The sequence below is a fragment of the Lolium rigidum genome, chromosome 1 (assembly GCF_022539505.1).
Source record: "Lolium rigidum isolate FL_2022 chromosome 1, APGP_CSIRO_Lrig_0.1, whole genome shotgun sequence".
NCBI lineage: Eukaryota > Viridiplantae > Streptophyta > Magnoliopsida > Poales > Poaceae > Lolium > Lolium rigidum.
Genome location: NC_061508.1, coordinates 332,599,824 through 332,610,818, shown reverse-complemented (window position 1 = coordinate 332,610,818; position 10,995 = coordinate 332,599,824). Strand labels below are relative to the sequence as shown.

Sequence of the window (10,995 nt, the reverse complement as noted above, 5' to 3'; positions counted from 1 at the left end):
GACGTCCTCCTTTATCCGTGTGTAGCAGCTTGCCGATAGCGAGGTACTCAGGTCACAGCCTTAATCCAAGAAGAAACGGAAAAATGTATACCGGTCTTTCCCTCTTGGTTAAATTTATTATTCTCTCTTTTCATGATAACAATTTGTGTCAAACACACGCATTAGTTAAAAATCAGATTGATTGTTTTGTTTGCTTGCCGGCAAGTAGGATGGCCGGTCGGATGGTGTTCTGAAGATGTTGACCAGCTGACTCTGGCTCCTGAATTTAAATTCTTTTATCAAAGAGAAGAAACAAACTTCTTTTTAAATTATAATGCTGAATGTTGAATTCTGATTGTGGTGTGATGCTAGCCTGCAACTCGAGACTAGATAGTTAGTATTGTATTTCTTGATTTGCCAGGTGAGGTATATAGCAAGAGCATTAACAACATGTCCAGTTTCTGCACATCATATCTATGTATTACTATGCTGTACCGACCTTGTTATATTCTGCCGTATGCATGCACATCGATATAGCTTCTATTTCTACAAGCATTTGAGCCTACTGAGGTACTATTTGTAAATCATTATATTGTTACTTTGGTTGCATACAAAAATGGCTCGGTATTAACAACATATTGTGGTACATGAATGCCATCCCTACTGATGGGATGGTGATGGCAGCACAAGTTGCTTGATTAAGTATGAATGCTCTGTTTTTTTTTTTTTTACCTTTTCTTTGTCTCACATATCGTTCTACATTTTGATCTTACTTTGACTGAAATTATGTAGGCAGCCACAGTAGTCTGGCGAGGCCTGGTGGGGTGCCTGCGATGTCCGTGGGGAGTGGCATGGTCACTGTCATCATCCGAGAAGAGCTCAAAGCAGGTATCCCCTTGGAAAATCATGCTGAGAGCTGGGCAAAGATATTCTTGGTAAATCTAGATCTGTTTGTAGCTTTTGGCTGGATCATATGAAGACACACTGCTATGTTACAGTATGTTTCTTTGGTTTTCACAACTTCAAGCTGTTGTCTTTACTTCCTTTGTAAGAGTACCATCATGTTGAAAAAGCATATAATATTCTTCTCACTTATCTCTCTTTATGATAAGGGTTGATGTTTGTAAGTTTGTGAATTTTTGACACAAGAAAACTGTATCATTATCTAGTCAGGATGCTAAACTCTTATCATTTGATCTCTGCAGCTAGTGTTCTCATCATCAGCAACTGTCTACGGTTGGCCCAAGGAAGAGCCCTTGGCAGAGGGTTTCCATGATAAACCATCAAGGATGAACAAAGGTAGTACATGCCAGCCAATACCTATTTTCTGTTACCCTGTCAATGATTGATTTTGTGCAACTGTTCATTGATGACGATGAGGAAATCTGATCTTATTGATCGGTTGGAATTTTCACGCAGCTCATCGCTGAGTCCAGCTGCACGACTTGCAGTGCTGGGCCCTAATTGGAAGATCACTGCTGGGCTATGGCTAGGGGCCAACGCCTGATGTTCCCAAGTCAGGTCAGGGGAAGGGTTAGGATGAACACCGGCTGCAGGAACTCCACCTCCTTTCATTCGATATTGTCTACTGACTGAAAACATGGAGGTGAGTAGTTGACCGAAATGTGCAAGTTCGTAGTTTTATAGAGCATGTGTGCCTCGAACTGTCATTTTTCAACCTGCAGCTGAGTGTTTGGTTTTGGTACCCTGATGTTTGAGTTTTCTTTCTCTTTTGGTAAATTGGGGTGTTGCGTTCAGGATATCTTGTGATCTTATAGATTCGTGGTTTAGACTAGATCCAACATGACTGTATAATCCATGGCCATGAGAAATATTCATTCTATAATGATGTAGGGAGTAGAATGCACATATATGTTTGAGTAACCGAGAATGTGCCTTTATAGAATTTGCGTAGTTGCAGTTGCTTTATTCTTGATGTGTGCTTGTTGAGGGAATTATTGTACTATTAAGAATACAAATCTGTGCTTTGGACTAGTCTTGTATGATTGGAGATTTAATTACCATCATAAAAATCCAATCTGCAGTCACTAAGAGTATCTTGACCATATATATGTTTGTAGTTGGCAGAAGAATGTGCTCTGAGAAATTGGTCAATTACCATACCTTTATTTTGGCCATATGAAAGACTTTAATTGGGTTTCCTAGAAACCTCTTTGAACTAAGTATTAATCATCATTGTTCTTGCGGTGGCAGGGAATCTCTACCTGTCGGCAACATAGAGCGGCTGGAGCTGGGAGAAGGGAGCATTGCCGCCAGTTCCAGAATTGAAATGGTTGAGTGTGAACTGGAGAGGCAGGGTGAGTTGGGCATTGCAACAGCCAAGTACACATGACCGCTCAAATACTACAAGAGTTTGCAAGAGCACTGCCAAGGTACGGGATAATTTCCCCCATACTTGTGATATTTTAGTCATAATTATGCTTGTGTTATGTATCTTGGAAATTGAGATGGTAAATTTGTGGTAAATAGATATATGCGTTTTTTGCATGTAGGTGTTGGGTGGTGGAACAGGAATGCATCTAGCACTGCTTCCCTATTGAGCTAGAATAATGCTAGTCCCTTAGACTTGCCGATATCACCGTTTATGTTGAAAAGTGTAGCTATCCTATTGTGTCGTGCTAGTTTTTTCAAATAAAATACAATGATGCTGACCGGAGCCATTAGATTCAAGCTACATGTAATTTGCAGTTAGTTATTTTTCTTGTGTTTTGTTATGGAGTTCTTTTCCATCACAATATGCTCACTTGAGTTGCACAGTAATATCTAATCTGTTGCTTGTATTCTTGCAAAAAGTTGTTTCCTTTTCCCTGTTAATGTGGACACAATGCAGAAAACATCACCAAGTTCTCTAAATTTTGAGGTAGCTCTCTAGTTGTTGTACTAGCGATTTATATCCATACTAGCTGAGACCGCTCCCCAATGGTACATATAATATGAAAGAGTGTGTATAATACGATAATGCATATTTTTTGTCGGTAAAAACCATTAGTTCCCGTGCTGATGAAAACAATGTATCTCGTGCAAAAAATCCTCTGTTAATAAGTTTAATTCACCTCTTTGGAAGTAGCACTTCGCATTTAATTCACCTCTTTGGAAGTAGCATTTGGCAGGAAATCCGCACATTTAGTTACCATTGCGAACAACCACAGTGAGATTCAGAACGATGGATGGAAACAGCTATTAGATAAAACAAGTAATCAGCGGAGAAATTTAAGATTCATCCATTTGGGTCTACTGAGATTCAGAACTTTGTAGGTTGCCACGATTATATGCTAGATGTGAACTTTGGACTATCAACGTTGCTTCATTATTCATTGTTGGATCACGAACATGTGGCACTTAGATATTGCCTTTCTTTGGCTATAGCACTGTCTTTGGATAGCTACTGGAGTTTAATGGTTATATTATGTCATCTCATTTTCTTACCTGTCTAGATGGCTACATACGTAATAACAACTACTGCATTGCACTTTCTATTTTTGGGCACTACTATATGTCCCTATTCTCACCTGACAATACCTTTGTCCAAGGCTCTGTCAATGCTCATGAGTGGTACTAGCCTGACAACTTTTTTTACTTCATCAGCGTATTGTCAACCTTTGGTTTGGTATTGTCTACTGTGTGTGTTGCAAGTACATTGGAGTTGAGTAGTTGGCTGAAATGTGCAAGTTCATAGTTTGTACAACATGTGTGCCTCGAACTACATGCCTGGCGTTCAGTTCAGTGTTTTGTTTTGGTTGCCTGATGTGTGATCTTCTTTCTCTTTTGGTGAATTGGGTTGTTGCATTGAGAATATCTTATGATCTTACAGATTTGTGCTTTAGACCAGATCCAACATGATTGCAGAATCCATGGCCATGATAAGTATTCATTCTATACTGATGCAGGGAGTAGAATGCACATATATGTTTGAGTAACAAGAATGTGATTTTAAGGATTTGCGTAGTTGCAGTTCATTTATTCTGAATGTGTGCTTGTTGAGGGAATCTAGTACTTTTAAGAATACAAATTCACGCTTTGGATTAGTCCCTGTATGATTGTTGATTTACCTGCCATCATAAACATTCAGTCTGCATTCACTAAGAGTATCTTGACCATATGTATGTTTGCATTTGCCAGAAGAATGTGCTCTAAAGAAGTTGGTAATTTACAATAGCTTTTTTGGGCCGTATTATAGACTTTTAATTGGTTTTCCTAGAAACTGCTTGGAACTATGTAGTAAGCATCGTTGTTCTTGTGGTGGCAAGGAACCTCTACCTAGAGCTGGGAGAAGTGAGGAGCGCCGCTGGTTCAATAATGGATATGGTTGACTGACCTGGAGAGGCATGGAGAGGCAGGGTGAGGCGGGCATTACGGCAGCCAAGTACGTAACAATGGACGCTCAAATATTACGAGTTTGCGAGAGCACTGCTGTGGTGCCCTCCGTCTGCTCCGGCAGCTACTGCTGTCACTGGCGTCCTGCATTCTCTTTTGTTTGCTTCGGTATGCTCCATTTGATTTTATCTTCACCTGGGCATTACTTTCTAGCTAAGTAGTAGTCTACCCATATTTTTTGAAGTAACCCCTACTAAGTTGTGTCCTTGTGCGATTTCACAAGTTTCAGTAGATTTTTAGTCTAGCATGTCTTGACAGCTAGTTGTGTATGTTACAATTCGTTTGTTACTTCTGTTGCGTCAATCGAATTTTTTCTTCCTGTACCTATGTATTTGTCACTGACAGTTCCCTTCCTTGCCTCAGAGATGCATTTTATAACTGAAGGAGAGGATTGCCCGAGGAGGATATCCTACACAGCTGCATAAATCGCCAGGTGAACCAAGCACTTATTTATTTGCTTACAGTGTTCTGTCTGCATTTCAAACATTCTAATTATAGCATTGCTCATTGTTCTCTTGCAGATGGAGCCACACTAGGAGCCCTAGGGTTGATGAGTTGCCGCAAGAAGACATTGATCCCATGCAAGAGGATTTGCTGAACGAAATCTACCAAAACACAGCTGATGTAAGTCATACTATATCTTGATGAACTTTACATGGTTATTGTCGCCTCTAAGACAGATGGAGAGTTGGAGACACACAACTGAACAAAATCTGGAGCTTTATGCTCTTTTTTTATTCAACACAATGTGGATGTAATAAGATGCTGGTTTAGGTTCAGTTTTATTGTTTTTTTCCTTAGCTTTGCCTATGGAATTGCATTTAGTAGAGCGGAACTATCTTCTAATATGAAGTGCTGATTGTCACGCCAAGAGAGTGTTCTTCAGCTGGATTATTTTGGTATTTGTTATGGACAAGAAATAGAGCTTCAGTCTTTCTATTCTCGTTTCCTTTTGCTCTTCTGCAGTGGAGAGGAACTGTTTCTATTTTCTTTCTTTTGTGGCTAGGCTGCTGGGAGTCCTTTTAAGTTTTTTTTTGTTTATGCTTCCTGGGGTTAAGATGGGGATTTGCAACTTTTTGGATTAAAAGCGTACCATTTACTTGAAATCTGGGAGCTTCATAGTATTTTTTGGGTTGCACTTGTTGGTGCTGGTAGACTTGAAATCTGGGAGCTGCAGATTTTTAGTTCGGCCATGGTTGTATGCAACACTGTCTTTAACTTGTGGTCTTAAATATATTTGCCTATTGGTTGCCATGTATCAAAAACTTTGGGTGGATATTCATTTCAGTCAATATAAAGTTCTGTTGTGATTGTTGTATCAAAAGCTTTGGGTGGATATTCGTTTCAGTCAATATAAAGTTGTGTTGTGCTTGCTGCAGTTTGTAACCATTCATATGTGGTCAATGGTTTAGTTGCTGGGAGTTTCTTTTCTTCTAGTTCCAACGAGCATCTTTATATGATGGTACAAAGCCTTGTTTTGAAAAAAAAAGATGCTTGTGTGCGTTTGCAGGTAAAATGATGTGCCACTGGAGCCCACCACCAGTCTCAGCGCACCCATACACTAGCAGTGGTATTGGACGGTGCCCCTCCCGGCAACCCCTGATTAGCATCGGCTACAATCCATCTCAGGTAACTCACTAGCTTGAGTTTTTCTACTCTGCTCTAAGCTCATGATCATGGACTGGTCTCCGTAAGTTTTTGGTTCTTACTCTGCCATAAATGCGTGCTGGTCCGTTGAATTAGTGAGTTTGGTTAGTAGAGCCCTTGTGTTGTGGCTTGTTGGTGCTGGTTTTCGATTTTGCACATAGTATCATTTCCTACTTCTACTTCTGCCTGGTTGGTTTATTGTTCTATTTAGCTGTTGTGGCTAGTTGTTTATCTGTGTGGGACCATAGATTTGAACTAAACCTGAAGATAATGAGTAGTATATTTGTTGATAATGCTTTGCTATACCGCTACTTCTTTTGCTAGAGTATGAACTTGTGCTGCACCATGTGGTTGATGCAATAACATATTTGTTGACTCTTTATGTTTATTATATGTATACAATCTATTCCTTGTTTTAAGTCAAATGCCTAATCGTGTATGGATTTCCTTAATGTGTGTAGCTGCTAGAGAACGCCAAGCTTGCTTGGCATGGTGTTGGTCATCGATATGACCCTGGTCCAGGAATCCAACAGCAGACGGCACGCGGCGTCGTCGATAAGCAAGGATGTCTGGTGTTTAGGCATGTAGATAAGCTGACTGGTTTGCTCAGATTCACTGACCTCCTCGATGGGGCAATTATGCACTTGGCAGTTGGCTGCCGCCGTCGGCGGTGTAGCTGGTGGTCTTGCGGCGGCAACAAATTGTTGACTTAGTTTTTTGACAGGGAAAGTCACTGACTTGATACATGTTTTCTCTGTTGTGATGTGTAGCTGCATGCTGCACTGTTTTGTAGTTGTTGAAAGTTGAGAGCATGAGCTAGCTCCATGTGTGAGGAGTCTGTTGACAGGGGAACTAGCTGTGAGTTGTCTCCTTTTTGTCGGTGACACGTAGCTCCATGCTGCACTCTTTTGTTGCCATTTGTTACTTGAGAACCTGGGCTGGCTATATCTATGTGGCGATTTGTGTGTTTGCTGTTAGTTTTGATGTCATGATATGTTTGACAGTGATGCACTTTATGTTGTTCCTTTATTTTTGTGGTGTGCTTGGAATGCCCGATTATAGTACAGGTCATGGCAAAATTTGAAGTTTTATATCCTAACTAGCTACATAGTTTAGTATGTGAGATTTGAAAAGTAATCTAAATAAACACCGAGTTGTGCCACCTCCTGGTACGTGCCCAGGCACACTATGTTCAGCTGCTGGAGACGACTGGGAAATTTGAACCCATTTTCGAGCTGGGACAGCATGGTGTGCCTTACGGCTCCATCCCGATCAGCCAAGGTACATGTTATTTGCTCTCTTGGGAAGTTGATCGAGCCGGGGATATTGTATAGCCAATACTAGCTAGGTTCAACCCATCGGGCTCGACTCGCAAGTCTAATTTCGATTGCTGAAAATTTTATCATGCACAGAGTGCATCCGTGTCAAATCTAATTTACTGCGATTTTTAAAAATAATATGACTTTTTTATTCATCATTTTTACAGATGTTACATGATTTCAAAAAAAATTCAAATCTAGGACTTGATCAGCTATCTGCCGATCGGTCAGCTAGCAAACCGAGCACCTTTATGCACGTACTGCTGGCCGCATGGCACGGCTGATTAGCTTACTGCGCGCTGATCGGCCTGCCTGCAACCAACCATCCATCTGCATGGCCATATTTAGCTAGGACGTGTTTGGTTCAACAAGTGAAGGGATTATGTTACGAGAGGAGTTGGCTACCAGAGGAGTTGGCGATGGCTCGGCTGGAGCGAATCCTCTGTGAGCGAAGAGGTCGAGGTTGGAGATGTTGTGAGCGCTTGTGCTGGGCTGTGGCGAGGCGGCGTAGGTGGTTCTGGCGACGAGCGCGACAGGGGCGTCCAGCTTACCCTGCCCGTCGTACAGCACCACGCACCCGACGACGGCTGCTGCCGTGAAGGCAAGGACAAGAATGAGGGAGACTGCGAATTTTTGCGAGAGTAGGAGTTGTCGCTGATGGATTACCTGTGATGCCAAAGTCTAGAAGAGGAATTAATTAGCTTTGGCGCGTGGGCTTCCGCTAACATTGGAACCAACCGTCAATCTGTCTCCATTAATACTGGGCGTGATTACCGATTGGTAGAGAAGGAAGAAATAATAGGTACTTGATTTGATTGGTAGAACAGGTCGGCCTACCCTCCATGTCATCGATCCTGCTGGGCGCATAGGTTAATCGCAGCGGTCCATCTAGGCATCGCTAGAGGCATCAAAACCGAGCAGCGAAATTTCGGCCGAGCCTCATCTCCTTCCCGCCGCTCCGCGTACTCCTCCGGTCCTCCTCTCTGAAAATTCGAACCTAGCTCCAAACACACAGCCTCATCTTGCGTCTATAAGTACAAGGGTGTCGCCGTAGTCCGCGTGCGGTTAGCGCGTGTGACTATGACTTAGACTTTGACTCTTTACTCGTCGAGGAGAGGAGAGGAGAGGAGCGGAGCCTTACTCTGCCGCCGGCTCCATCTCGCCGCGGCCTGTACGTGCTTTGTCGATCCGATCTCCGTCCGTCATGCCGGCTGCGCGGAGGATAACCCACCTGCAGGCACTCCCTTGTACTTTTGTCAATCCGTGAGTTTCTTTTACTTTTGTCAATCCATGGCGTGAGCGTGATTAGGAAGTCGCGATTCGATGGGTCAGCGCGGCGGGAGAGACCGCGTCACGAGAGCAGAGCCCGGCCTGTGCGCGCGTGGAGGCAGCGAGGGAAAGAAGCTGCGCGAGAGCCGAATTCGGTCGGTCACGCTCGCCTGGATGCAGCGACGGGCCTGCGGGAGAGTGGTTCGTGCGTGCGTGCGTGACGCCAGGCTGCCTCACGCTCCCGGCTCGCCCACGCCACGGAACATGCCCTGTGCGCGCCAGGCTGGAGGCAGCCCCCGTAGCCCTGATTGCCCTGCTGAGTGCTGAGTCGTTGCGGTGAAAAGGGCGCTCCATGCTCCACCGATCTGATTTTTGATTCAGCAGATATGCAGCAGTCTTGATGGGATGTGCTGGCATGGTCTCTTCGAGGTTGGACGACATTCCTACTCATTTGTCGGCCCAAGACTGTGAGATGCTAGTGCCATAGGCTTCAGCCGCAGGTGATAGCCATGCTAATGCCTGAGTCAGCCCATCTACTCTCTAATGGCTCTAACACTGCAAAAGCAAAAGACACTCTAGCCCTGCAAAACACGATCACTCCCGTCACCTCCCAGGCGCTCGCCGGCGCCGTCCGCCGCCTTCTTCCGCCGTCCGCCGCCATGTCGATCCCGGCGGATCGGTCGCTTCCGTCGGTGGAAGGCCGCGCTCTCAACTCGTGCCCGGTGCGCAGAGCAGAAATCACCATCCATCATAGCCGGCTTCCTCTTTTACAGATTGCCTCGACCTCTCCTCCATCTCGTGTTCTGTGCAGATCCTCGCTCCGCGTCCTCCGGCGGGACGGCGGCGGAGGGACTCACCGACGACCTCCTCCTGGAGATCCTCCCGCGCGTGCCCGCGAAATCGCTCTGCCGCTTCAGGTGCGTCTCCAAGCACTGGCTCGGCCTCATCGACCACCCCGACCACCGCAAGAAGCTCCCGCAAACGCTCGCCGGGTTCTTGTACAACAAAGGTTTCACCAGCAGCAGCCCGGAGTCCTTTTTGGTGCCGTCTATCCTCCTCACCAGTGTCTCGGGGAGCCCCTGCCCTCCGACCTCAACCTCTGTCGCGTTCCTGCCCAAGTACAGGAGTGTTGATGTCTTGGACTGCTGCAATGGCCTCTTCCTCTGCCGCTGGTATGGCGTCTCCACCAAGATTGGAGAATTCAGCTACATTGTTTGCAATCCAGCCACAGAGAAGTGGGTCGTGTTGCCGACCTCCGGCCAGGCCACCGACAATGTGCTCATCGCACGTTTGGGCTTCGATCCGACCCAATCGTTGCATTTTCATGTGTTTGAGTTGTTGGAGGATCATGATAGCTGGGGCCCTTCCCCTGGCCTGGCCGGAGTGGCAGTGTATTCGTCTGAAACCGGAGGATGGATCCATAAGAAAGAGAGATGGAACCAACATATCATGCTCCCTTATTATGATCGTACCTCAGCAGACACTGTCTTTCTTCACAACCGTCTGTATTTTCACGCCATTGGCAGTGGGTTATCCAAATGTGTAGCTGCAGTGGACACGGAGGGGGGAACATGGACGAACTTCGGTGTCCCTGGTGGTGGTCTGATTGAGGGTTTTATTCAGTGGTCACAGGGCTGCGTGCACTATGCCAATTTCTATGGAGATGAAGACAATGTTGTAGTTCGGCTACAAGTATTTGTTCTCGGGAACGATGAAAGCAAAGGATGGATACTGAAGCACATCGTTGAAACTTCATATGTATTTGGAGGGATAGATGTTACTCTTGATTGGGATTTTAGGTGGGTTGGGATTCATCCGCAGTGTAACTCGATCTTCTTCACTGGAGGTTGGGATACCTCATTAATGTGCTATAATATGGATAATCAACAAGTGAAAGTGATCCGCAATCTCAAAGATGGCAATCCACCATATCTGCCGTATGTTCCACTGTATGCAGATTTACAATCGTTGCAAATGTGACATCAATATGAAATAGCCAGTGCCTCTATAGCAGTCAATTGTCCGTGCTATGGAGCAGCAGGCTTGGTATGTATGCTAGAATCTTGACTCCCCTTTTTTCTAGCTGATGTGTACATCCTTGTAATTTTTGAGCTTTGGTGGTTCATCATGGAGGCTACTTGGCTGATTTCTATGAGATTAGATATGCAAATTGTCACTGAATTTTGTGTTGTGTGTACGAGTGGTTCTAGAACCTGCTACCTCCATGTGTTCGGTTAGCTCTGTGTAGTGTTTGAACAAAGGTTCTATGATCATTTTGTAAAAGACGTGATCAGTGCTTATCATGCATATTAAGCCTTGTATGTTTTATTTGCAGTTGGGGGGAAATATAGGCATCTTATCAGCAGGTTTTAGTGAAATGTTCACT

At 44.5% G+C, this 10,995-nt stretch overlaps 1 protein-coding gene and 1 long non-coding RNA gene across 3 annotated transcripts; both read left to right on the top strand.

Annotated features, from left to right (window-relative positions):
* Nucleotides 1-6,990, top strand: LOC124684398. 2 transcript variants are annotated; one of them, XR_006997004.1, is made up of 10 exons: nt 1-85; nt 772-867; nt 1,185-1,278; nt 1,399-1,585; nt 2,194-2,372; nt 4,248-4,482; nt 4,738-4,807; nt 4,896-4,998; nt 5,885-6,003; nt 6,483-6,990. It is a non-coding gene; the product is annotated as an uncharacterized LOC124684398 (long non-coding RNA). The 2 variants fall into 2 exon arrangements; XR_006997003.1 differs by having other exon boundaries at nt 2,493-4,482.
* A 2,128-nt stretch (nt 6,991-9,118) lies between these two features.
* LOC124663471 lies at nt 9,119-10,589 on the top strand. Its single transcript, XM_047201173.1, has 3 exons — nt 9,119-9,308; nt 9,421-10,124; nt 10,221-10,589. The coding sequence occupies exons 1-3, from the start codon at nt 9,119-9,121 to the stop codon at nt 10,587-10,589; spliced, it is 1,263 nt and encodes a 420-aa protein (XP_047057129.1).
* The last annotated feature ends 406 nt before the right edge of the window (nt 10,590-10,995 follow it).

Coding starts and splice junctions, on each gene's coding strand:
- LOC124663471 (XM_047201173.1), top strand. CDS start 9,119: ATGCTAATGCCTGAGTCAGCCCATCTACTCTCTAATGGCTCTAACACT. Junction 9,309..9,420: donor GTCGCTTCCGTCGGTGGAAG/GCCGCGCTCTCA, acceptor TGTTCTGTGCAG/ATCCTCGCTCCGCGTCCTCC. Junction 10,125..10,220: donor ACAACCGTCTGTATTTTCAC/GCCATTGGCAGT, acceptor GGTCTGATTGAG/GGTTTTATTCAGTGGTCACA.